Here is a 25,319-nt window from a genome sequence, read left to right as displayed (position 1 = left end):
AATTGGCACGTTAGCAGCGCGACCATTTTCGCCTTCCTAAGCGGCATCATTCTTCTTTTTTTTATCTTTCTGCTTTTGAATCCTCAATTTGCAGCTCCCACAGTAGCTGCAAAAGATTGCCCAACATGGGTTCCTCCAAGAAAAATCTGAAGGCGACAAAAAAATTCGAAAAATCGCATCTCAAGGAAGTTCTGGATAAGAGAAAGGCTGGCGCAAAGCTGAAGCAGAAGCTGCAGATCAGAAACAAGCAAAAAGAGAAACGAGCTTCGGATGCCGAATATATCAAGGGCTCAAAGGAAGGCGAGGCCGATGCCTCTGCCAAGAAACCTGCCGGCGGCAAAGCGAAGAAGGTTACTGAGATGAGCGTCGACGATTTCTTCTCCGGCGGCTTCGAGGACATCATCGACAAGAACGACAAGGCTGGCAAACTCGGCAAGCGGAAGCGAAGCGAAGCCAAGGAGGAAGAAGCTGAAGAGAGCGACTCTGACGTGTCAATTGGTGTCCAGCCCGTTGCGAGCGACAGCGAAGATGGCAGCGAAGACGACGACGACGAGGGTGCTGGACTTGGCATGAGCGCAGAGGCCATGAAGGGCCTTGCGGACAAGGATCCCGAGTTTTTCAAGTTTCTGAAAGAAAACGACCCCGAAGCGTTGGATTTCGATGAGAATGCAGACTTGGCCGAGGTCGACGAACTGAGCGCCGGCGAAGAAGACGAGGAGCTGCCAAAGAAGAAGAGAAAGAAGGGCGGCAAGGCGGAGGAAGAGGCAACACAGAACAACGAGCTGACTCGCAGCACTGTTGCAGGCTGGAGGAAAGCAATGGAGGAGACCAAGTCTCTGCGAGCGACCAGACAAGTCGTTCTCGCATTCCGATGCGCTGCTCACCTTGACGAAGCCGATGAAGAGGGCCAGGCTGATATGCGATGGTCCATCAACAGCCCGGAGGTCTTTAATGATATTCTGCTTCTTGCTTTGAAGGAAGTGCCTCTCATTTTGAACCACCACCTCCCCATCAAGGAGTCAGCGGCAGGCAAGGTCTACGTTCAGACAGAGGGCAAGAAGTTCAAGACATTATCTCTGCTCTTGAAGTCCTACATTGCCTCCATCATGCACCTCCTCAACTCGCTGTCAGACGACGGCACAATCACCGTCACCCTCTTGGCGATTGTGGAGATTCTCCCATACCTGCTTTCCTTTAAGAAGCTCATCAAGGCTCTGGCCAAGTCCATGGTCAACCTCTGGGTACAAGCCGCTGGCTCTCACTCATCGCGAGTCACCGCTTTCCGTGTTATTAGACGGCTCGTCATCATCGGAGACAAGGGTATCCGCGAAACCGTCCTCAAGGCCGTCTACCAGGGCCTCGTCCAGGGCTGCCGAGTCACCAACCACAACACCCTTGCTGGAATCGACATGATGAAGTTTTCGGCCGCCGGACTCTGGGGCATCGATCCTGCTGTCGGCTACACCACAGCCTTCACTTTTATCCGCCAACTCGCCATCCACCTCCGCAACAGCATCGTCAACAACAAGAACGATTCTTTCCGCATGGTCTACAACTGGCAGTTTACCCACTCGCTCGACTTCTGGGCCCGCGTTCTTGCCGAGCACTGCACGCCTTTGAAGGAGGCCGAGGCCGGCAAGGAGAGCCCCCTGAGGCCACTCATCTACCCCCTCGTCCAGGTGACCCTCGGCGCCATGCGTCTTCTCCCCACATCCCTATACTACCCTCTTCGATTCCACCTCATCCGCTCACTGCTCGTCCTGTCGCGTGCGGCCGACGTCTACATCCCGCTTGCCTCGCCTCTACTAGAAGTACTCAACTCTGCCGAGATGAAGAAGGCTCCCAAGGCATCAACACTCAAGCCGATGGACTTTGCCGTCGCCTACAGAGCCCCCCAAGTCATATCTCCGCACACGAGTCTTCCAGGACGGCATCGGAGAGGAAGTCGGCGAACTCATGAGCAGCTTCATGTACACTTGGTCAACCTCCATCTCCTTCCCCGAACTCGCCCTCCCCGTCATCATCCAGCTCAAGCGCTGGCTCAAGCAAGTCAGCGCCAAATCCAGCGGCAACAAGAACTCCAAGCTCGTCTCACAGTTCTCCGTGCTGGTGCAGAAGCTCGAGGCCAACGCCAAGTTCATCGAGGAGAAGCGCGCCAAGGTCGACTTTGCGCCCAAGCACCGCAGCCAGGTCGACGCCTTCCTCAAGGACTTTGATGCGGCCAAGACGCCTCTGGGCGCATACGTCGTTGGCCAGGCTGCTGCTAGAGCTGAGCGCGCAAAGGTCCTAGCAGAGGCGAGACAGGAGGAGGAGCGAAAGAGGAAAGAGGATGAAAAGGGTGAAGCACCAAGTGATGAGGAAGAGAATAGCGATGAGGACGTAGATATGGACGAGGAGCTTGGGGGAGAGGATGACGATGAGGAAGAAGATGACGAGTAGATAGATCTTTGTATATAACCTGATGGATGTCAGATAATATTAGGGAGTTTGGTTCCAGTTTAAAAAGAAAGATTTGATTTTTAGTCACATTGATATATACGATTCGCAAGCTCCATTTCACATCACATCACAGTCTTCACATTTGCAAATTCGTACGATTTCATTTAGCCAATGATCAAAGTCAGTCAGGTTTTCATAGTCGCTAACAAAAAGACACCAACCTAGGTAGTACAAGCCTATTACACAAAGCGAAATGCGCAGGTATCTTTATGCGCCATATCCCAACCCCTTCTTGAAAAGATGCAATCAAGAAAATAACATGAAAAAAAAAAAAAAAAAAAGGCCAGCCAGCAGAAAGTAAAGGACATTCCTTTTAGCCCTAGCAAATCAAGTTGAAGCCATCATTCAGCTTATAAAAACGCCCCAATATCCTAGTCCCAATACCCGGCTCTTCTCATCGCATTTTTTTAAGCGGCTAGAGCTCGTCCATAAGATACCACACAAAGCTCTTTTGATCTTTGTGAAATTGTAATGATAGTAAAACAGCAAGAAGAAAATAAAAACATCCTTCAACCATGGGTCTTCCTTTAGGCCTCTACCATGCCCTCCCATGTCATTTGATCACTCAAATTTGTGGCGTCTCGTACGGTCATGCCCGTAATGTTCAAGACTGTCATCTCCACTTCTTCTTCCGTCATCTCCTGGCCGACAGCCTTCTGCCCCTCGAGCACATCGTACAGGCTGTAAATCTGGTCGCTCTTCGACTCGACACGCTTCAAAAGCACGCGAATCGCTTCGGCCAGATCCTGTCTGTCCTGACGGCCCATGGACTTGTCGCTTCTATTGTATCGGGCTTGAAGGCGCGTCAGTTCCAGCTGAAGATGCTGAGACTCATCTTCCAAGCCCTTGATTACAAGAGCCAAGGCATAGCCAGGGGAGTGAGCTGGTCGAACTGTATGGTCGCCGCCAGACACCCCACGCTCGCTGACGGGAACGGGCCGCGGGATCGACACACGCTTCTTACCCGCAGCCAGATCGGCAGAGGAGATGACGCCAGAGTGAGACGTGATGCGACTGCAGACGGTGCAGTTTTGGCAATTGTGTCCACAGAGGTCGTCCAGAATTCGCCGAGCATTAGTCGACAACGTGGGACAAACATCTCTATCGACAACTCTAACAGTCCGCACGCCAACCTCGGTTGCCATGGCTGTCTTCTTGAATGACTGCGACTTGGAATCAATGTGCACAACTTTGGGAGCTGGCTTTTCGGTGTTCAGGCCTCGAGGCTGCTTCGTCTCTTTGCCTTTGTGGTCCGTTGTGGTCAAATTCAGAGATACGGCCAGGTCCTGAGTGATGTTGTCCACAGACAGCATGCCCGTCGTATCATCGTCGCCAAAGGGATCCAGGGAAAGTCTGCTCGCGCTTCGGCGTTTGCTGCCCTGATTTGCTACCGTAGACTTGGATCCTTGCAACGGCTTTCCGGTCGCTTTGTCGGGGAGATCAAAAGCAACCTTTTGAGCGGTACCAGTATTCTTCGATGGTGATGACTTTACGCTGCTCTTAGATCGGTGTCGTGCATCAGCCTTGTCGCTGTGTGAGGCAGCCTCACGTTTCTGTGCTTCGTTGCTGCCAGTCATGAGGTCGTCGGTATGCGTTGTCAATTCGGGTAGATCCGGCATGTCTTTTGATTCAGTGGCATCAGCTGGACCGGTATCATTTGTCTTGAGGGTAATGTCGGGAACGAAGAAAGCCGATGTCATGTTTTCTTCGGTCTCTTCCTCGTGCCGAGTGGGGAAATCGTTCTTACCGGACGGTCGGTAGCGGTCGAATTGCTTCTTCACTCCTTGAAGCTCATCTCTCAGCTTGATGTTTTGTTCATGCAAATCGTGAATGCTACGCTCAAAACCAGAGTTCTCACGACGGAGAGTCTTGTTCTCGTTGAAGTATTTGTCGTTGTGCCGGACTAGGCTATCGTTGTCTTCGCGCAGTGTCTTCTTCTCTTGCCTCATCACTTGCACTTGTTGTCGAAGCGTTTCAATTTCCTCGCGAGCGACGTCAAGATCGTGTTGGATAACATCCAGATGCTCTCGGAGATCCTCATTGTCGTCCATCAGAGTCTTGTTGTTGGCTCGCAAAGATCTATTTTCGTTGACAAGGGATTGGTGGTCCTGCCGAAGGCCATTGCCATCAGATCGCAAGGACTGAGCTTCGTTAAGGAAAGTCCGCTGTGCACGCCGCAGTTCATCGATTTCTGCCCGAAGCGATGCATTATCTTGTTGCAAGGTGCTTCGACCCTGCTTCAGGGCTGCAACGTCCCGACGCAGAGTATCGTTGTCTTGGCGCATCTGTCCGGTTGAATTCAGCTGCTTGTGGGTAGTTTCTAATTCTTTCTCTTTGACGCTCAGCTTCCGAGTCAATTTGTTGATGTCTTCGCAAGCCTCTTGCAGGCGGCTGATGACACGGTCTCGCTCTTGGGCCAAAGTATCGTTTTCAATATCACTTGTGCTGATTCGATGCGTCGCCTGATCCAGCCGCTTTTGGAGTGACGCTACTTCAGCTTCGAGTGCTACATGCCAGTCAGTAACCAGTCATGACGATGTAAAAAGGAGAAAGCATCTCAAATTTACCCTTCTTTTGAGCCAAAACTTGCTCATTGACGCCAAAGATGTTGGGCTCTCCGTCTATACCCTTGCGAGATGATCTCAGCTGAGCCTCGAGCCTCTCCACCTCGTGCTGAAGGCTGCCGGCATAGTCTTGAATTTTGTCATGATGCTCTTGGAGAGAGACGATTTCTTCACGGATCATATCCATTGATATAAAGATCTTCTCTTCATCTTCAGGGATCTTGACACCATCGATTTCTGCATGTCGCAAGCCAAAAGGCCTCTCCTTCTGGTCGTGTACTTGGCCGTGTTTAACAAGAATGGGTACGCCGTCCTTCATTGCTCCGTTGAATCTCAAAGTGCCCGTAACAAAGTCATCAAGATGCGAAATGTCTGGCATGAAGAATGAGCGGCCATTCGGTGTCTCGTGTACAGGGCTAGACATTAAGGGAGGGGGTGACGGAGGAACAGCTGTCAAGCTAGATTTGGCAGAAGACAGAATGGGCGAGCTTTGGTCGTGGGTTGATACTCGTCGATTTAAATCACCAGGGGTAGAAGATGCCTTGCGCAGTATTTCCAAGGCTTTTTCGATAGAGGCCTGTCGCTCCCTTTCACTGGCCCGCTCTCTGGGCGGGGATTGAACGTGTACCTTGGACAGAGGGCTGGGGTTGTGAACGGCACCTTTTGCCAGGCCGTAGTTGGAGAGTTTTCTAATGGGCGCGCGTGAAATAATTTGCGGCAGGTCAGGCTCGTTGTCGACGCGCGGCTGCATTTCGGAGCGCGTTCTCTTGGAACCGTTCCAGGCGTCCTCGGTGGTATCGTCAATGTACTTGGGAATGATTTGCGCCGTCTTTCTTTCGTTCTTAGAGCGTGGGATTTCAACCAACGGCTTGGTGTCTGTCTGGTCGTCGAGGATGGCAAGGTTCTTCTTGGGCTGGGCGTAGAACTCGGGCCATTTGCGGTGCGCAGCTTCCCAGTTGATGGGCAGCTTCTTGGGAGCCGTAACGCGGGCAATGTCCTGGTTCAACAGGCGTGTGGACTCGCCGTCGGGATCTGAAAAGACGGATGACAGCGTCGGGCTCGCTCTGCCGGTGGACGAAGGCGGGGAATTGAAGGGATTTTCGCGGTTGGCGTTCATTTCCCTAAGAATGCGCGAACGATATCTGGTAACTGCGTCGGACTCCATGGCAATGCCCTGCCACGCGCCGCACGCGATGCTGGAGCTGCAGAGAGTCGACGGTGGCTATTTTGGGGGTTGATGGCGGTAAGCGGATGCAAGCTCGCGCGTCGCGTTCTGGATATTGTTGATCGGAGCAAAGGGCGGATGCGCCAGGCGGACGGACGCTGCAAGGGCAGGCGCTGTGAATCTGGCTGGGGACGCGTCGAGTTCGGATGTCGAAGCAGCAGCCAGGCGTGGTGCAGCCGCAGTCGAAGTCGAGGTTTGGAGTTGCGGGAGGTGAAAAGCAAGGACCGGGGCTGGAAGTGGAAGCTGGAAACGAGACGATCCCTGGGCGGCTTGTTTTGGCGTGAAAGTAAACAAACCCCAGACAGACTTTTGGCGGGGCGGGGTTTCTCGCTTTTGGGGGGCTCTCCTGCTAACAGGCCAAGCAGAAGGCGGCATATGCAAGTACTGTACTTGCGCGCGGCAGGCCCCGTTGCAGGGCTTTTTGGTACCGCTACTATCGCTCCCGTGCCAACCAGCCACAGAAGCGTGCAAAAGTATGATGCGGCGTTGTTTATCGCAATTCAGCCATGGAGAGATGTGGATGAATGTAAATATTGAGCAAAGTCGAAGATGGAAAAGGGAACGCATGATTGACGAGAGCATGAAAATAGCGCAGTGCCATAGATAGGGTATCCCTGGCAGTGAAACCACCAGCTTAAAATGAACTTATGCACAATCTAGTTTTAAGTTGCGATTCGATCGAGCGATTGCAGGAATTGGTACATGCATGGATACAGCTTCGCTTTATATACAAAGTAGTGATTTATTTTCATTTCATGTATATACCTTCATTTTCTGGATTATTCATCATCTTCAACTGCGCTCTGGAGGGTAAATCATGACGGTGCACCAAGTACACGGTACACAATTTAGAGCTGCTACTGCTACTACACCAGTCCCATACGAGGTGCTGCCCTGCAAGCAACTTGACCCATGACAGAAAAATCATTGAAAATCTTGAAATGTACCGCTCTCAATGTGAAATACCTTTCCAGTCGTCACTTTAGGCCTCTTCGATTTAAGAGCAGCTAGTGAGTGCCGAGCATACCAATCCCTTCATTTGGTCACGGGGCTGTGGATCTACCCCTCAGCGACAATCAGCAGTCTATCAATCTCCTTGATCTTTACAACATCAGCGATATTCTTTTAAATCTCAGCGTATTGAATTGGCGGATATATTCTCCATCACTAAACTATTTCATTTTGAGAACGGATCATATTCCTGTTCTGCGTTGGCCATGGATTATACCACCTAGTAATTGCAAGATTACAGGGTATGGTATGTCTTATTCTACTGTCAGACACTCACTTGGTACTGATTTCGGTATCTTCCTAATTGTCTTTCTGAAATGTTCTTGAAATGTTCCTGCAGTGTCTTTTATATGCGTATAGATGCATATCAATATTTCTCATAGGATTTGTACTGACATACATCGTCACTAGCCGCATCAGTCTCTCTACTACAAGGGCTTGTCTGTGTCTTCTCAGGCACTTGTCCAGCTCTCCATGGGTAGATTCTGAGGCCAAGAATACACAACAGAATATTGCCATTTTTGCGCCGGTTCCACGGATACTAGAATCAACGATCAACAAACTCTCTTTAATCAAACATCTAAAGATATCCGGTATACCCGCCGCAGCTACTTCATACATGACTGATCACACTCATTCCCTTCAGCCATGAGTCGACTCCTTACTGTGCATGCTGTCGTTGGTTTTGCTTTCCTACCCGTTGTGATTGGTGCCCCTGGGCTATATGAAAAAGAAGACTGCCCCGTGGCCGCGACCGATATTACCAATTGTCGTCCAGCGCCAGATAATTTCCTCCCCAATGCGATAAACACGTCTGTGTCTGATCACGCCGGCACCGACATCCTAGAAGGCGCGTTTTCGGCGCTTGCTGTGCTTCAGAATGAATACTACCAGATAGGAAGAAACACATGGCCATCAGCAATAGACTGGACTGCCGCAGTTACAGAAACTGTAGTTATTGGCATGCTGTCGACCCTTACGAAGTCGCAAGACTCGTTACTTCTGAGCAGTAACCCGACTATTCGAGGAGCACATGAAAATCTCATCTCGTCGGTTTACGATCAAGTTATTGGCTATCATTTTGAGCAGGATGTAGTGGCCATCCGAGATCAGGTATGTGCGCTCTTTTTTTCCTTGGCCTTGGATGCTTTATTGACTTGGAATGCTCGAATTCAGGCTTTTGACGATATATTATGGGTGGTGCTTGGCTGGATAGAGGCCGTCAACTTTGCTCGATTGCACAACAGCCTCCATTTCCCCGGGACTGAGTCCAATTTCAATGCTAGTTTCCCAACTGACGTTCATGAAGCCCTGGCATCGCTGCCTTGGCGCGGTCAGTTTTGGATCCCTTCGTTCCAAAGCCGGGCCAAGAGTTTTTGGCTACTCGGCGCACAGGGATGGGATACTGCGCTGTGCCACGGCGGCATGGTCTGGAATCCCCGCCTAGAGCCTTACAAGAATGCCATTACGAATGAGCTTTACGTCTCGGCCTCTATTTCCATGTACCAGTACCTCAACAACGGAACCACCGTTGATAAAGACCCCCTGCATCTTCAAGCAGCTATCGAGGGCTACAAATGGCTTAGGGATAGTAACATGACCAACAGCCAAGGCCTGTTTGTTGATGGCTTCCATATTGATCGACAGAAGCCCGGCAATGTGGAGTGCGATGTCCGCGATGAAATGGTGTACACTTACAACCAGGGAGTGCTGTTGACGGGCCAAAGGGGGCTGTGGGACGTGACGGGGAGCCCTTCGTATCTTGCAGACGGGCATAACCTGATTCAAGCAGTCATCAAAGCCACTGGTTGGAGTCTTGAGACGAACCAACCGATAGACTTGGTAGGAGTGTCGTCAAAACTACCAAAATGGAGAGGCCTCGGCCGTGGAGGCATTCTAGAAGAGGAATGTGATGCAAGTGGCACCTGCTCCCAGGATGGGCAGACGTTTAAAGGGATATACTTTCACCACTTGAACGCATTTTGTCGGCCTCTAAAGTGGGATGATATAAACGACGGCAATGCTCTCAACATGGATAGCTTCGGCCACGTCAAGGCAGCTCATACAGCAGCCTGCGGGGCGTATCTTGGCTGGATCAAGCACAACGCTCTGGCAGCATTGAGAACTCGAGACAGCAGGGGCCGCTTCGGCATGTGGTGGGGATCAGGCGTCTTTGGCAACATTCAGGTTTCGCCAGAGACAGACGGGATCAATCACAAGGCCGTAAACTCCACCGACTATCGTAACTACGGGACTCCCCAGGACGAGGTCTGGGGTCCAAGTGCAAGATGGCTTCCAGGCACTGGGAAGGGGATCCAGGAAAAACAAGCCCCGTTGACGTCAAGCGTGAGACTGGAACTAAGGAGCATGGACGTGGCAGAGACGGCGGAAACAGTCATGCAAGGGCCACACGACGGCGATGCCAATGATCGCGGCAGGGGAAGGACGGTGGAAACGCAGGCGGGGGGGCGTCGCTCTGCTTCGCGCCTATTGGGACATTTCGCAATTGCAGGCGTCATGAACGAGGCTGTGGCGCCTCTTCTGTTCTTCTGACCGGGGCAAAGACGATGGAAAGGATTGAAGAAAGAGTCGACGCTAATGCGGCTCGGTATCGTTCAGCTCGGTATCGTTCAGCTCCGAGTGGAGATGGTCCCCCCCGCGGCACCGATGGTGGAGGCCGGGGCCGGTGGAAGATGACGGTGCCAGGCCATGTTGAGCAGCAGTCGAGATGGCTTCAGTTATTTTCATGGCTTTCAAGATTTTAGCTGGCTGGTTCGCCGGAGGCCTGGCAATAGGAGGAGGCGGTGCTACCGTTGAGACTGGTAATGGCTCAATGTCAGGCGGCAAGGTGAGGTGGGTGTAAAAGCCGTCGAGCGTATCTTGATCTTGGTTGTCGTATTTACTACTACTAGTAGGTTTGAGGTTCCTAGATATTTGTAATTCCCGTCATCAAACAAGTCGCCATTTATATAATTCAAGAGCCGTCCGTCTTCTTCTTTCCTTCTTCTTTATTTCCACTGCATTACTTTACCTCGTCTTTATACAAGTTATATATACAAGTCCACGTCACAACCTGCCCTCCTCGTATCTATTCGGAGTGATATTGCCTCATCATCATATACATTACACTAGCCTCATCCTCAACGCAGCGTCAACAATAGCAATGGCATTCGTTATTGGCCTTATTGCAGCAGCCACCCGAATCCTGTCCAGCGATGACAGCAGCAGCCCGGGCTACAACGGCAACGGCCATAGCTACAACAACAATCGCAGGCACAACAACGCTCCCCGTGCCGCATCTGCGGCTGGTCGCCGTGTAGACCGCCGTACGGATCGAATCGCGAGCCGGGCCTCGGACGCCGCCACGGCCATGTCCCTGATGAGCTCTGGCTCTGGCTCTCGCTCAGCAGCGCCAGCACCTCCACAGCCGACACCGCCTTGTATGAACCATGGCGAGGGCCCAGCGCCAAGGGGTGTGTACCATTCCTCAGAGGCACGGGGGTCCATGGCCGGCTCTTACAGAGACCAAGTGCCTGCGGGAGCGCCTGAGGGCTACCGATGGAGGGACGAGCAGAGCTACAACCGGCCGGTGGGCCAAAGAGGCAGAGACAGAGACCTGGGAGCAGGTGCGGGCTCTGTGAATGACTTACCGCCCTATGAACAGGTCGTTCACAGGCCTCGCAAATCATGATTCGGAGTCGGGGACAGTTGGTTGAAGAGGTACCTACCTATGCGTATTACTTGGGTGTATAACCTACCTGTAGGGAGGTACATGTAGTGGATCGCGTGATGCTTCTTCTTTCGCGTGTTAGCGCCAGAGTTTTCCCAGATGGGAAATTGAAACGAAAGCGAGAAGAGTCGGCGCAGAGACAGCTCGCAAAGCTCCGAGTCTATTCAATGCTGGCTGGTGGCCGATTGGGTCGAGATTTTGGCCCCGACGGTGGACCGGAGCCGATGGAGGATGGCAGCGCTAGGCCACATCGAGCAGATCGATTCGAAGGTCGCTTTGCTTGGAGGTTTTAGCTGCTTTTGGAGGCCGCGTGCTGGGGCTGAGCCACTGCTGGGCTGTTTGGCGGCTGTAGGAGGAGGCGGTGCCGCTGAGGCTGGCGGCGAGGCGAGCACAGAGCGTATCTGCATCTGCTTTGTCGTATTATCATTATTTGTCATTCTCGTCATCGAACAAGTCTTCTGTTATATAATACCCATAGGAGCCATCCATCTTTTTCCTTTTTTATTACAATACACTACATTACACTACATTACATCGCCTTTTACACGCACACCCATCTTATAGTCCTTGGCTGTATACAAGTCCATCTTTAAGCCATTAATACTCGTCCACGTCACGACTTGACATTCTCGTACAAATTCGGGATAACCTTGCTTGTTATCGAACAAGTTACATCAACCCCAATCTCATCCTCAACCTCATCCTTAACAACAGCAATGGCCTTGGTTATTGGCCTCGTTGCAGCAGCTGCCCGAGCCCTGGCTAGCGACCACAACGGCAGCAACCCAGGCTACAACGGCAACAACAACAACGGCTACAACAACGGCTACAACAACGGATACAACAGCAACGGCTACACCAGAGGCTACAACAATGGCTACGCCAACAACAACTACAGCGGCAACAACGCCGCTTGCCATGCCCCCTTTGCCGCATACGGTACATGTTCACACATGACGGGCAGTGACCGTGCAACCCGCCGCATGGAACGAAGAATGCGCAAGGCCGAGCGCAAGGCCGAGCGCAACGATATGATCATGTCTCTCATGAGCTCTGGCTCGCGCTCCCGTGCAGCAGGCCCGGCACCCTCTCAGCCCGTCAGCGGCGTATCTTACACAAACCACGGACAAGGCCCCGCGCAAAGAGGCGCATCTTCCGAGGCGCAGTCCGTGGCCGGTTCTTATAGAGATCGCATGCCGTCGGGAGCGCCTGAGGGGTACAGATGGAGGGATGAGCAAAGTCGCGATCGAAGCAGAGACTTGGGAAGCTCGAGTGCAATGGATGGCTTGCCGTCGTATGAACAGGCTATTCAGAAGCCTCGCAAATCATGATTTTGAGACGATGACAATTGGACGAGGGAAAGCGGGCGTTTTGGTTTTTAACGGTTTCAATTCTTTGTATATACTTCATTATGAATCTAGAATATTGATTTTGTTGCTATATGAATAAGATGAATTAGTGTTATAATTTTTGAAGTATAAACCTTAAGCACATAGCTCTAATGTTCTACTGCGATACCTTGCCGCTGCTCTACAAGCTGGGATGTATACATTCATGTGATAATCTGTTATCGACGCTACATCTACCTCGCCATTAATCGCCAATTGGCGGCTTCGCTGCTTCAATCTCAGTAATCTCGGCATCCTATTCACGAATGAATGATAGTTATGTGGCTCTTAACCTGGATATAGAATGAGTTACATATCCTTCAGGCTGATCAATGCCCTGTCTAGTCTCTCCTCAGAACGGTGCTCACGCAATAACCCACTTGAACTCCACCTCCACTAGTTGCCGCAGTTGTAACACAATGGCAACAGTGTCTACTCGTCTCTTCAACCCAATTGCAAAATTAACTTGCTGCCCTTATAACCAAAAATAAGAATACGAATCCAAGGGAAAACAAAATGCCAATTCCGTCGCTCAAGGGCATTTACCAGCAGTACAAGGCCGACACCGACTTGGTGGCCGAATGGCTGGCTGTGACGGCCAAAACTCACGGCTATGCTGCCACTGCCACTCCATCAACGACAAATCCTCCAGCAGCCGTTGGGGGCAGGCTCAAGGGGAAAGCTCGAAAAATGGCCAAGAATCAGGCGTCAAATCAGCCCAAAAAGCCGACAACGACCACATCAGAGGCGTCTGCCGGCGTTGATGGCAGTGGTACCGCTTCCAAGAAGCCCACATATCTCATCAAGATCAAAGAGTTTGAGCCCTTGGCACAGTTTGTGTCCAAGGTGAATGATGTCAAAATCCCCAAATATTTTTCTATTGCACTTGAGCGTGTTATACAAGGTTGGTATTTTCTTGATTATTTTAGGATAAAGTCATGTGGTGAATGGAAAAAGAAGAGTAGAGGGCTAACAGCGGTTCATGGTAGTGCGAAAGAGCTTCTCAGACCGTCTCACATCAAGCGGAGTGGAATTGAATGCCGCCTCCAACGATCGCCACTCTTTCTTTGTAGGTGTACTCGAAAAAGTCCGCCATCACTTGAAGCCCCTTATGGGAGCCGTCTCATTCAGCGTAGACGCCAAAGCAGATGCCAGGTCGAGAGGTCTGGACGACAACTTCTTCAGCCCTCTGGAAGTGTATTATACTTCTGCAGAGTTCGAGAATTCCCCCGATGCCGCTATTCCGGCACCTTCAACTGATGTCAAATATGTCGCGGAACAGGGAGACTCTGCCTTGGACATCCTTTTCGCGTACATTGCTCTCTTGGACGACTATCGCCGCCTCAGGAGCGAGATCAAAACTTTGTGGGCCGACTACGCTTCTGGCAAGCTGGACCTTGCGGCTGTTTCTGTTGCCACCAACATGGCCTTTGAACTTGCCCGCAATATTGAAGAAGAAGTAGACCCATTGTTCAGCAAACTGGACGGCGGCGCCTATGTTGCCAACCTATATTTTGCCAGGATATGCAGTGCATTTGGAATCGACATTCATGAGGATAAGCAGCGAGGTGACCCCTATAACCTCAAGGCGTACGACCTGGCAGATGTATGCATGATGAATCCCATGACGATGCTGATTAGCTACTTGCAGTCTACCCAGCGCGATGAGATGCATCTGCAATCGTACAACGGCAGTTTCGGCTGGTATGACGAGAAGCTGGGTGGTTCTGGAACGACCAACCGCCAGAAATGGAAGCAAGACATGACGGCGATGCTGGAGATCCTGCCAGACGTAAGTTTTCTGGCATGGAAACTCGGGGCTTCGAGTATAGTCGACGAGTTGACTCGTGGAATGGCTTACATGATGAATGAGCCTAACAAGACTGCGCCTCTCTGGCTATGCTGGGCCTTTCAGATCTATCTTGATATTCTGCAGTCTCTTGGCCCGGACTGTGATCGTGGTTACCGAGAATTACAGCAAGAAAGCCTCAAAATCAAGCACTCAATGCTCGAAATCCCAGTCTCCAACAAAGAACGCTCACGAGTTCTCAGCGCCGCCACGAGATGGGACAAGGACCCAATCTGGGCAGCTCGCAAGCTGGTATCAGACGCGGGCCTGTTCCCCAACGAGATTGCGCCGGAATTCAAGTTCCTTCGTCGCAACCCCTTACACTGCGGCCTCTTGATACACAATATGCGCTCGGCCTTGCACTCTTCCGGCGGACCTTACTTGGCGGGCCCCGGAGCGCTTGTGGGCGTGACGCAGCTGTATCATGCGCTTCGGCAGGAGAAGATGCTTGCCGACAGTCTGGTGTGGGAGGACCTTGAAGATCTCTGGAAGATGCAGGGCAATCCATCGTTTTTCGTTGGCGACCTGCCGACGAACCGAGAAGCTTACTTTAAAAACTACTGCTTGAGCATAGGCACGTCTGTTACTAATTGGGCGGCTGAGAAGCGCAAAGGCAAGCTCAAGATAAACGCGGCCAACCGACGAAACTTGAAGTTTATGGGATACTTGACCTTGGCAACGAACCATCGCCTTGAGCACCCTGGAGAGCGCGTGCCGTGGTCATCTGCCGCAGTCGAGAACGCTTTGAATGAAGGCATTCTCAAGCAGTACACGGACAGCAGGGATCACATCCAGCCAGAATTCAAGGATAAGGTGGAAGAAGCAAGAGTAAGTTGTTTTCCATCATTAACATTTCCTTGAAAAAGCCTCTGTTGACAATGATGAAATTACCTAGGTCGAAAATGCACGCCTCCTCCCGCCCGGGCTTATACGCAAGCTGGCCCAGGGCCTGCAGGCTGAACTCCCAGGCATCCGCTTCAACCTCTTCACCATGCATCACGAGGCATGGCGATTCCTAGAGAGGCTGAGCGAGGGCTATGCGGGAATCTTGGGTGCTGGCGTTTTATCAAACAAGCCGGACGAGCTGCCATTCGCCGCTGGCCTCCCGCTCGCGGTGGCTGCAGGCCAGATGAGCCCTCAAGGCGACAAGAAGACGGAGCCGTCGGATGCTTTGCTGGTTCTGGCAGCAGGTGTCTTGCGGAAATTCTTGCAAGAGGGGCAAGGCAGGGCCGTTAAAGAGGCCATGACCAAGACATTGCAGCAAAGGGATGTTGAGGGGTTGAAATACGTGAGCAAAGATCCGTGGGGAGTAGAGAAGCTCAGCCAGCTCTCTCTCTATTGATAGATGCCCTCGTTGAATAGGTAATTGAGGCAAGATTGAAATTCCCCTTGCGTATTCAGCTTCAGAATAACAAACACCAGGCATATACTGGTCATGTTGGATATCTTGGCTTGAAAGTGTCGCTTTTAGCTGTCGAGAGAGGTATACAGTACGTAGAGTATTCTCAGAAATGTATACTATGTGGAGTCACTCGCCATAGTCTGGTACTCACATTTTGCTCCAAAGATTAAAAAAGATGGCAATAGTCGTAGTAGAATGAGTGTAAATTGCATTTGCTTGTGAGTGTGGCAGCTCTGATAATGCTGTATTACCCTCTGCAAATTAAAATGCGTGCATGTGCATATGCTGCTGAGTTGTTCACGCAGCAAGATAACAGAGAGCGCTCTGAGTGGGCTCCGATATCGATGCGCTGCGCGCGTCATTCTTAACTGAGTCAGGCCTTGCTCGATCGCTTGGGTTCACTTTACGTCTTGTTTACTCTTACTCTTACGTCTCGGCGTATTTGGTGTGTCTTACAATTTGCACAAGTCATGTGTGGTGTTGAAGCAAAAAAGCCCCAATTTTTAACATAAAAGGTTCGAAAGCCTCTGTTCTCGTGTTGTTATTCATCAAGTTTCAAAGGGTGCCAAGGTCTGTGACGCCACATTTTGTCCCCAGAAAAAACTCGGAGGGGCCGATTTATCGGAGGGCAATCATCCCATCCCTCGCTACAAGAGGACTCACTTTCTTCTTCTACATTGCAGCAAACACTCGTCCAATTCCACCACAAATAACGGAAATCCAGCAGCGACCTGCTGATACTCATCCGAGATGGCGGGTCTCAATGGCGCATCGCTGATGCCCAACGGCGCTGCGGGCGGCGTCAATGGCACTCGCCGGCCTTCAATGTCATCGCACATGAAGGCCATGGCCCTGACCGAGTACAGCGCCAATCCAACACCGCCGTCCGGAAGGGAAGAAGACGCCGCATCGTATGTCCCGGAGGAATACCGCCTTGCAGATGGCTATCCCGATGTGAGTAGAATTGCCTCTCTTTTTCTCCTTGTTCTCCAGCAAGCTCAAGTCTGCAAGACTGACAGACGGGCCTTTGCGCATGTAGTATCTGCGCATGATTGCCAGCGCAACCTCACGAGTCTACGAGGCCTGCAAGACGACGCCTCTCACCCCGGCCGTCAACTTGAGCAACCGACTCGAGTGCAATGTGCTGCTGAAGCGCGAGGACCTGCAGCCCGTCTTCAGCTTCAAGCTACGTGGCGCATACAACAAGATGGCGCATCTCGACCCTGCCAAAAGCTGGAAGGGCGTTGTCTGCTGCTCCGCCGGCAACCATGCCCAGGGAGTGGCATACTCTGCCAGGAAACTCAAGATCCCCGCCACCATTGTCATGCCAGAGGGCACACCCAGCATCAAGCACTTGAATGTTGCGCGTCTAGGCGGCCATGTCGTTTTGCATGGCGCGGACTTTGACGCCGCCAAGGAAGAGTGTGCCCGCCGCGCAAAGCAGAATGGCCTCATCAACATCCCGCCCTTTGACGACCCATACGTGATTGCTGGACAGGGAACCATTGGCAATGAAATGTTTGCGCAGGTCAACATGGCCAATGTTGAAGCCATCTTTTGCGGCGTTGGAGGCGGAGGGCTCATTGCCGGTATCGGCTTGTTTGTCAAGCGGATGGCACCCCATGTGAAGATCATTGGCGTTGAAGCATCTGATGCGAATGCCATGGCGCAATCTTTGAAACTGGGGAGGAGAGTCACGCTCTCCGAAGTTGGCTTGTTTGCGGATGGTGCAGCCGTCAAGGTCCCAGGAGAGGAAACTTTCCGCATTTGCCGCGAGGTTGTCGACGATGTCATCGAGGTCACCACCGACGAGATCTGCGCCGCCATCAAGGACATGTACGACGATACCCGATCCGGCCTGGAGCCGGCGGGCGCCTTGTCCATCGCTGGCCTAAAGAAATACGTTGCCCAGAAGCCATCTCAAAATGCCAAGAGGACGCTCATCGCGGTGACCTCCGGCGCCAACATGAACTTTGATCGGATGAGATTTGTCGCCGAGCGCGCTGCGCTAGGTGAGGGCAAGGAAGTTCTGATGGCCGCTACCATCCCGGAACGGCCCGGAGCTTTCGCCAAGCTTGTCGACACCATCATGCCTCGGCCTGTCACCGAGTTTTCCTACCGTTACTCCCCTGGCGAGGTTGCCAAGGTGCTTATAGGCCTTTCCATAACAGTCCCGGCCGCCCAAAGGGCCGAAGAGGTGCGGACGCTCATGGAGCGCATCCGAGAGGAGGGTATGGAGGTAACGGATCTATCCAACGACGAGCTCGCCAAGAGCCATGTGCGCTATCTCATCGGCGGGCGAACGGGCGTCACAAACGAAAGACTCTTCATGTTCAACTTCCCCGAGCGGCCGGGAGCGCTGGAAAAGTTCCTGACGACTTTGAGACCAAAGTTCAACATCAGCCTTTTCCAGTATCGCACGTACGGCGGCGATGTTGCCAAGGTGTTAGCAGGGATCCAATGCCCGCCGGAAGAGAACGCCGATTTGGAACAGTTCCTTGAAGATCTTGGCTACCCGTCAGAGGAGTGTACAGACTCGGAAGTTTTCAAGATGTTCCTCAAGAGCACTGACCAATAAGGGCATGAAATAGGAGAAACAAAAGCGTTTGGATTACGGAACCATATCCGCGGCGTTGGGTAAAGTGATTTGATCAAGGGAACTCTGGTCTCAATTTTTGAGCCTACGTTTTGGCCGTGGGCAAGTGTTCAAAGCTCCCAATTGGGAAGCTGCAAAATAGATATGAAGCCATGTTTTGCATGTGAAGCCGAAGGAGGCGATGCGGTACGAGTGCCGAGGGGTGTCAAAGAAGACGGGAAAAGAAAACATGGTTCGGAAATCTCCGAGGCTGTGGATGAGTGGGACATGCCTGTTTTGATGACGATTGGCTGATGGACTGGATTTGGCAATGCATTTGTTTGCGAAACACATGCTACCTGCCTTTTGCAGTGTTTCAAGACCACTTCCCGCGAAGCAGTACCGGTGTCATTTAGCTGCGTGTTGGAGCATGCCTCGGTAGAGTTGCGAGGATCAGGTAGATGTTTATTCATCACTGCGGCTGAATACCGATAATATGATTATGATTCATGCATTGGCACACGCTTTTTTTGCAAAGTATAGGCTTGAAACGGCCACTAGATCGATGCATCTTTTAATTATCTTGATCGATCTACTGAGAGATCAGGACAATTGATCATGTACCAAGGCAGGTACTAATGTAACGTTTATATCACAGTGGTGTGAAACAAGCCTGTGCTTGTGTACCCGAGTAAGTCCGTTATGACACTCGTATTGAAACAAGGATTGATAAGCACGGGATAAAAGGGCAAGGCGGCCAATGGTGACGACGGATTTGTCCAGTGAAATTGCATGTGGAATGAAACAAAGGGCTCTGGTCAGCTTGGAGGCCATCCTGCATGGCCTCTTTAATCGACATTGGTGTGCTGACGTGGGCATGGGAGAAGGCTGTTGAGATATGATCGGCAACGTATAAAAGAAGAAAGAGGCGAGAATCGGGTGCACCTGTTTTGAGCAAAGGTGTTGCAATTCAAACTGAGTGGTGCCGCAAGTACTACACGGGTACCTTGTTGGACATTCCTCTCTTTCGGCTTCTGTGTCAGACGGGAGTAATGCCGCTACGAGCAGGTAGTAGACTAAAGGATAGTAACTGCTGGAACTAGTAGTAATTTCACCACGAAAGAGAATGCTAGCAGAAATAGCAGGGAGCAGTGCATCCATGCTGCTGCTAGTTATTACTTAGATGGTCCTTAGTAGTGCCTCTATCAAGGTCGCTAAGGCTGTTGGTTGGTGAGCATCGAGTTCTATTTATAATTCTTATTGTAGATGTACGCCTATGCCCAAGGTGTAATATTGTAAGCGTCGCTTGCGGAAAAGCCTGTCGCTAGGGCGCATTTGAGTGATGCGTTAGGAAGAGCGCCTTATCAGGACGGAGGAATATGCAAGGGACGGGAGAGATTACCGACTTGTGCAGTATTCTGGAATATACTCCCTTTTTTTTTAAACTAAATCAGAAACCCAGTTCAATTATTCAACGCACCCAGCTGTAGCGTGGTAAAGCAACTGATCTATATAAAATTTTTCTCTTAAATTATGTTATAGACTAAATTATAGCAATAGCAGTAGTACCTTGCAGTAGCAGTGCTCACCTATGCTAGAGTGCTGGTTAATAGAGCGAGGGTGCTGGATGATTTTTCAAACTTTCCATTTCTCTTATTTACACTGTTTTACGCCTCTTTTCCTTTTCGTTATCCTCTCATCAATTCACAACTTCGTTGTCTCATATCCTGGGCTCGATCTCGGACGATGGCCTGCTGCACAAAAGAGAGGTACATGGATTATGGAATCTCACTACGGGTGCAGAGGGCTTCCAACAATCTTCTAGGTGCAGCTAGGGTCTCCCCTGGTCCTTGTTCCATCCCGAAAGCAAGGATTGCCTAGCGGCCCGTGCGCCGAAGGAAGGATTTGCGGCTGCTGCTCCGTAGGTACTTGTTGCTCGCTGAGATGGAGGCCGAGTTGGTGCGTGGGTAGGTAGCATCGGCCGGTTGGCTGGTCATTTGGTGCCTTGGAACGCAGTAATGCTTGGGATCAGAGTGAGACGTCAGCCTTGAAGGATTCGCGGTGCCTCGTTGGGGCGCCGTGTATTGATACACACACACAGGTGCTCATATGCGGGCATGTACCCATATACGTTTTCGTGCCGCTAGATGGATCTCCTGGGTTGGAGGATTTGCGATTTTTGCGGCACCTCGCCCGGTCGCTTGTTTCTGACCCCTTGCGTGTTTCTGACCCCTTGCGTGCGCCCGAATCCCTGCTGGATGCAGATTATTTGCCGAGAATGTGCAGACAAGATTCCAGCCTTCTACGTCGTCGTTTTCTTTCTTCTTCTTCGGCTCGCCTAGAAAGGCTGCCTGCCACGTTTCTCAGGGGACGGAACATGAGGCATTGGCGCCACTGGCGTCATTCCAGATTTCGGCAAGGGTAGCTCAGCTCTCCGGCTAAGCAACGATCAATAGCGCATGCCAGCGAATCTAGAGCGAGAGCCGTCAAGTACCAGCAGACGGGTAGTGGTACTAAAGCTGCCTACAGTAGGAGAGTAGAGAGCAGCGGAAAGAGAATGCTGCGCTGGCATCGCTTCTCCGATGAATTAAATAACAAACCGTATAGTATTGTGCGGCATCGAGACAATGCGGCCACCAGACAGAATTTTCCTCTCCCCTGCGTTCCCCTGTTGGTCTGCAGAGCCTAGCAGGATCAGGGCTTGCAAGCCTTGTTGACCGTTGAGCCTCCCTGTGCCGGTACATGGGGGGCTCTCTCGGGCTCATCCTCCCAATCCCAATCCCACGCCAACAGTCCAGCAAATCGTAGCGGTTTCGGGATTGCCGCTGATCCCCACGGCCGTCTCGGCTGTTGTTTTCAGCGCTGCAAGGCCGCTGCAGGGCCTCTGCAAGCTCTGCCCGCCACGGCGCCAACAGCTAAAACGACATGGAACCCACCCAGGTGAAGCTACTACCCCACGTCTAACGTCAACAAGCTGCGGCATCCATCCCCATCGCCCGTCTTATTGTCTGCTAGACTGTATGGCGTATGCGTGTGTGTGCATGTGTGCGCGTGTCTCTTTGGTTTGCGCCATGACCAGCGACCCTCTGGCCGTCCATCGACCCTCCTCCATCATCTTCCCTGGAGCCAAAAGCCGTGACACTATCTGATCTGCTCACTGATGCTCGAGTCTGCCGAGGCGGCCTACGAGACCCCTTTACGCTTGCGGCCCACGCCGGCTCTTGACGATATAGCATTCCCGAATCACTTTTTACTAATTCAGCATCTCCTGTGAGACACCTCTCCGCCACTTCGCCGGGCCGCTGCTGTTGCTAATACTGGCTTAGACACAGACTGTTGGCTGCCGGTACGCGACCGCTTCCACCCTTGGACGCCGCCAGGCAGCAATATACGGTGGCCAAAGTTGCAGAGGACGGATTTTTCAGTTCCTCTCTGGCTTAAGCCCGCCATAGCAAAACTTTCCACGATATCGACGTCCATACTCCTTTCTGCGAAAGAGTCGGTGACAGGCGGCTCCGCTACCGTCACCGCGACATCCCTGCCCGATATCGCTAGCCCACCGCATAACTCCGTGTTGAATATTGTCGCCGCGAATCTACAGACCATTATTGCTACGAGGTATCTATGCGAAGCTGCTGCCGCATGAGTAACAAGAAGCCGTCGGTCAGCCTCGCCCGGAAGAGCATGATCCGAGCTTTGCCACGACACTCTCGATCTCAACAGCGAAACTTTATAATCTCTGGTCATATACAAGAACGAATTAGCTGAAAGCAGTGTGCAAAACTCCCGTATTGGGCAATCTAAAGCTTCGAGGCTGCTTGGTAACGTGCGGTGCGGGTAGCCGCAAATCACCAAGAGCGCCTTTGGAAAGCTGCCATCACAAGGACGCGGCCACAGCCAGACATCCCGACCGAGTATCACAATGAGACGCAGCCGCTCTCCTAGTGCGCCCTCGCACTACCGGGGGACGGGGCATCACAATGGCAACGGCGCTGCGTCTGACCCGGTTTCGCTCATCAGGTCTTTCAACGTCGAAAATAACCCTACTCGCCCCATGCGACCGTCTCCGCTTACTGCCTCAACGATCCGAGATATGCCATTGGACCTGGTAGACCGCATTCGAAGCTTTCCCCTCTTTCTCTCCGCCTCGGAAGAGTTTTTAGTGGCGATTGGCAATCACTTGAAGCCGCAGGTACACGGACACAACGACCACATCATTACGGAGGGGGACGACGCAAAGGCCATGTATTGGCTGGTGCGGGGCGTTGTCGCAGTCACATCTCGAGACGGCGAGGCCGTTTACGCAGAGCTCAAAGCGGGTGCCTTTTTTGGAGAAATTGGTGTGCTCATGGATATGCCCAGGACCGCCACCATCGTCGCCCGAACCAAGTGTCTTCTGTTGGTGCTGAAAAAAGAAGACCTGCAGACCGTCATGCCGAAATTCCCAGAGATGGAAAAGGCCATCCGACAGGAAGCGCAAGAGAGGCTGAGCGTGCTAAAGAAGAAGCGAACAGAACGTGGCGCGACCCTCAAATCCCCAAAGAGCGATTTCGTTCCGCGCCCAAAGACCACGGGCGAAGTATCGACCGGAGAGACTGGCGCAATCAAGGACGGAGCAGTCATCAAGTCCAAGAAGCGGAAATCTCCAAGCCCCAGTATAATCGAAGATCCGGCCCTCGGAAGCGCCTTGGGCAGCGGCTTTGTCAATATTCGAAAGACGCTCACGGAACTTCCTCTCTTCACCTCTCTCCCGCCGGATATTCTTCACTTTCTGGGATTGAGTGTTCAGCCAAAGACGTACCCCCCGTTCACCGACATAATATGCCAGGGCACTCAAGGTCATGAGATCTTCTTCGTGGTGCGAGGCGAAGCAGAAGTAATTCATCAGCAACCCAAGACGAATAAGGAGGCAGAGAGTCTGACCAGATCGATTCGAAAAAGACCACGGCTAAAAACAGGACAATATTTTGGAGAAGTCGCGAGCTTGGGCCTGTCCAGTGGGCGGACAGCAACAGTCAGGTCGATTACCACGGTGGAGTGTTTAATGATACCGGGCGAAACGCTGGATGAGCTGTGGTCTCGCTGTTCCCCGGACATCAAATTGCAGGTCGAGCAGACAGCATGGCACCGATACAACTACCGCGATGAAGACGTCGATATGACCGATGCGGGCCAGCAAGAGAAGACGAGCAAATCAGACCCCCCGACTCCGATACTCGCCCGACTCAGTCTGCCCGACGTCGAGTTTGGAGCACCCCTCAAGCGCATATCCACGAAAGCTAGAGACGACTCAGACACCATGGAACCCAAGGATCCCGATCCGTTTCTGAGTGTTGACATGGAAAATCTGAAGAACCGGAGGCGTCTGTCGATTGCGCCGCCGAGTGCTCAGACTGAGGCATCCCCGACAACGCCTACTCGGCAGAACGGAGCTCGGCCTTTCGTCCCGGAGCCGTCGTCTCCCGTAGCCTTTACCATGCCAGACTTTGAATTTGATATGCCCGCAAAGCGAGCCAAAACACTGTCTCATAGACCGGTCTCTCTCCAACAGTCAACCATTTCGGACAGTATACTGATCAACATCTTTCAGTATGCCGACGTCGGCGAGCTTTTGAAGCTACGACAGGTCAGTTCGCGTTGGAACACTCTGGTTTCTACGTCTCCAAAGCTCTGCAGATATGTCGATCTCTCATACTACAACAGGAGAGTTACTGATCAGGTCATTGCCGATGTGCTTGCGCCTTTCATCGGGACTCGAGCACTTGTTATTGATCTGAATAACTGCTTTCACATTACTGACGAAGGGTTCTCCGTGTTGTGGCGGACTTGTGGCAAAAATGTGCAAAAATGGAAGATGCGCTCGCTGTGGGATGTATCAGCGAACCAGATTTTAGAAATGAGTGAGAATGCCAAGGGTCTTGAAGAGGTCGACTGGAGCAACTGCCGAAAAGTCGGAGACAATTTACTTGGCCGAGTTGTCGGGTGGGTTGTCCCTGAGCCTCCCCCAGCGAGTAGTAAAGTTGTGATAGCAAGCTCGGGAACGAAAGGGGCGAAAGGGGGAAAGGGTGCGAAAGCAAAAGAAAAGACTGGCCAGCAATCTCCTCCCACGCCCGCACCAGGTACTGTGATTGGATGCTCAAAGCTGAATACGCTGAATCTATCATACTGCAAGCACATTACGGATCGATCGATGGGTCATCTTGCTGCTCATGCCTCGAGTCGCCTGCAGTCTTTGTCCCTTACTCGCTGCACATCAATTACAGACGCTGGCTTCCAGTCGTGGGCTCAGTTCAAATTTGAGAAGCTGACACAGCTTTGCCTGGCGGACTGTACCTACCTGTCTGATAATGCCATTGTTGCGCTGGTCAACGCTGCCAAGCACTTGACTCATCTTGACTTGTCTTTTTGTTGTGCACTTTCAGACACAGCTACAGAGGTCGTGGCCCTTGGCCTGCCAAAATTGCGCGAGTTACGGCTGGCCTTTTGCGGTAGTGCTGTGAGTGACAGTAGTCTGGAAAGCGTCGCCTTACACCTCAACGAGCTTGAGGGCCTCAGCGTTCGAGGGTGCGTACGTGTGACAGGCAAGGGCCTGGAATATATTCTCAGAGGCTGCACGCGCTTGAACTGGGTTGATGTTAGCCAGTGTCGCAACTTGGAACCGTGGTTGCGAGCTGGCAGTGTGTCAAAATGGGGTTTTGACAGCCGAGCTTCCAAATCAGAGTCACCATCGGTGAATAGCTGGCCCACAACGGCATTCGACAGCGTGCTTGGAGACTTGCCAACGCCAAGGACAATGAGCGTCGCAATGCTCACTACGCCAAGCTTCTTTCCAAGGCCTGGTGCTTCGCTGCTAGGCAGGAAGACGAGGCAGCCTGTGAAGTTTGTGATTGAAAAGGGGGGTTGATGGACTCAGATGAGACGACTTCCTATTAGCGACAACTTGACCATTTCAGTTTATTTCACGCACTTGCTATTATCTAATTTTTCTTTTTCTTTTTTTTCTTTTTTTTCTTCTGTACAACGTACGCTTCTCAACACAAACATGTATCTATTTGCATATTCATGGGAAGGGGCAT

At 51.9% G+C, this 25,319-nt stretch overlaps 9 protein-coding genes across 9 annotated transcripts; 8 read left to right on the top strand and 1 right to left on the bottom strand.

Annotated features, from left to right (window-relative positions):
• The first annotated feature begins 15 nt into the window (after positions 1–15).
• Positions 16–2,525, top strand: TrAtP1_005975 (uncharacterized protein). The gene has a single exon (XM_014082644.2). The coding sequence runs from the start codon at positions 126–128 to the stop codon at positions 2,214–2,216; it is 2,091 nt and encodes a 696-aa protein (XP_013938119.2). The 5' UTR covers positions 16–125; the 3' UTR covers positions 2,217–2,525.
• A 96-nt stretch (positions 2,526–2,621) lies between these two features.
• TrAtP1_005974 (uncharacterized protein) lies at positions 2,622–6,551 on the bottom strand. Its single transcript, XM_066112934.1, has 3 exons — positions 5,067–6,551; positions 4,247–5,005; positions 2,622–4,120 (listed from the first exon to the last, which is right to left on the bottom strand). Exons 1-3 carry the CDS (start codon positions 6,226–6,228, stop codon positions 3,027–3,029), a joined length of 3,015 nt encoding a protein of 1,004 aa, XP_065969020.1. The 5' UTR covers positions 6,229–6,551; the 3' UTR covers positions 2,622–3,026.
• Positions 6,552–7,947: 1,396 nt separating this feature from the next.
• On the top strand, positions 7,948–9,852 carry TrAtP1_005973 (uncharacterized protein; the record flags this gene model as incomplete). The annotated part of the gene is made up of 2 exons (XM_066112933.1): positions 7,948–8,412; positions 8,476–9,852. The coding sequence occupies 2 exons, from the start codon at positions 7,948–7,950 to the stop codon at positions 9,850–9,852; spliced, it is 1,842 nt and encodes a 613-aa protein (XP_065969019.1).
• A 610-nt stretch (positions 9,853–10,462) lies between these two features.
• TrAtP1_005972 (uncharacterized protein) lies at positions 10,463–10,990 on the top strand (the record flags this gene model as incomplete). Its single annotated transcript, XM_014082642.2, has 1 exon — positions 10,463–10,990. One exon carries the CDS (start codon positions 10,463–10,465, stop codon positions 10,988–10,990), a length of 528 nt encoding a protein of 175 aa, XP_013938117.2.
• Positions 10,991–11,516: 526 nt separating this feature from the next.
• Positions 11,517–12,494, top strand: TrAtP1_005971 (uncharacterized protein). Its single transcript, XM_014082641.2, has one exon. It carries the CDS (start codon positions 11,746–11,748, stop codon positions 12,358–12,360), a length of 615 nt encoding a protein of 204 aa, XP_013938116.1. The 5' UTR covers positions 11,517–11,745; the 3' UTR covers positions 12,361–12,494.
• A 163-nt stretch (positions 12,495–12,657) lies between these two features.
• TrAtP1_005970 (uncharacterized protein) lies at positions 12,658–15,964 on the top strand. Its single transcript, XM_066112932.1, has 3 exons — positions 12,658–13,321; positions 13,407–15,094; positions 15,162–15,964. Exons 1-3 carry the CDS (start codon positions 12,934–12,936, stop codon positions 15,606–15,608), a joined length of 2,523 nt encoding a protein of 840 aa, XP_065969018.1. The 5' UTR covers positions 12,658–12,933; the 3' UTR covers positions 15,609–15,964.
• A 375-nt stretch (positions 15,965–16,339) lies between these two features.
• On the top strand, positions 16,340–18,766 carry TrAtP1_005969 (uncharacterized protein). Its single transcript, XM_014082639.2, has 2 exons — positions 16,340–16,622; positions 16,708–18,766. Exons 1-2 carry the CDS (start codon positions 16,419–16,421, stop codon positions 18,244–18,246), a joined length of 1,743 nt encoding a protein of 580 aa, XP_013938114.2. The 5' UTR covers positions 16,340–16,418; the 3' UTR covers positions 18,247–18,766.
• Positions 18,767–21,403: 2,637 nt separating this feature from the next.
• TrAtP1_005968 (uncharacterized protein) lies at positions 21,404–21,889 on the top strand (the record flags this gene model as incomplete). The annotated part of the gene is made up of 3 exons (XM_066112931.1): positions 21,404–21,513; positions 21,570–21,667; positions 21,741–21,889. The coding sequence occupies 3 exons, from the start codon at positions 21,404–21,406 to the stop codon at positions 21,887–21,889; spliced, it is 357 nt and encodes a 118-aa protein (XP_065969017.1).
• Positions 21,890–22,165: 276 nt separating this feature from the next.
• On the top strand, positions 22,166–25,147 carry TrAtP1_005967 (uncharacterized protein; the record flags this gene model as incomplete). Its single annotated transcript, XM_066112930.1, has 1 exon — positions 22,166–25,147. One exon carries the CDS (start codon positions 22,166–22,168, stop codon positions 25,145–25,147), a length of 2,982 nt encoding a protein of 993 aa, XP_065969016.1.
• Between the last annotated feature and the right edge of the window lie 172 nt (positions 25,148–25,319).

The sequence above is a fragment of the Trichoderma atroviride genome, chromosome 3, assembly GCF_020647795.1.
Source record: "Trichoderma atroviride chromosome 3, complete sequence".
Taxonomy (NCBI): Eukaryota; Fungi; Ascomycota; class Sordariomycetes; order Hypocreales; family Hypocreaceae; genus Trichoderma; species Trichoderma atroviride.
Note: the sequence above shows the minus strand (reverse complement) of the source record. Positions and strands in the feature narration are given on the sequence as shown.

Coding starts and splice junctions, on each gene's coding strand:
- TrAtP1_005974 (XM_066112934.1), bottom strand. CDS start 6,228: ATGGAGTCCGACGCAGTTACCAGATATCGTTCGCGCATTCTTAGGGAA. Junction 5,006..5,066: donor AGTTTTGGCTCAAAAGAAGG/GTAAATTTGAGA, acceptor ACTGGCATGTAG/CACTCGAAGCTGAAGTAGCG. Junction 4,121..4,246: donor CGACCGCTACCGACCGTCCG/GTAAGAACGATT, acceptor CTGAATCAAAAG/ACATGCCGGATCTACCCGAA.
- TrAtP1_005971 (XM_014082641.2), top strand. CDS start 11,746: ATGGCCTTGGTTATTGGCCTCGTTGCAGCAGCTGCCCGAGCCCTGGCT.
- TrAtP1_005969 (XM_014082639.2), top strand. CDS start 16,419: ATGGCGGGTCTCAATGGCGCATCGCTGATGCCCAACGGCGCTGCGGGC. Junction 16,623..16,707: donor TTGCAGATGGCTATCCCGAT/GTGAGTAGAATT, acceptor TTGCGCATGTAG/TATCTGCGCATGATTGCCAG.
- TrAtP1_005970 (XM_066112932.1), top strand. CDS start 12,934: ATGCCAATTCCGTCGCTCAAGGGCATTTACCAGCAGTACAAGGCCGAC. Junction 13,322..13,406: donor ACTTGAGCGTGTTATACAAG/GTTGGTATTTTC, acceptor GGTTCATGGTAG/TGCGAAAGAGCTTCTCAGAC. Junction 15,095..15,161: donor ATAAGGTGGAAGAAGCAAGA/GTAAGTTGTTTT, acceptor GAAATTACCTAG/GTCGAAAATGCACGCCTCCT.
- TrAtP1_005975 (XM_014082644.2), top strand. CDS start 126: ATGGGTTCCTCCAAGAAAAATCTGAAGGCGACAAAAAAATTCGAAAAA.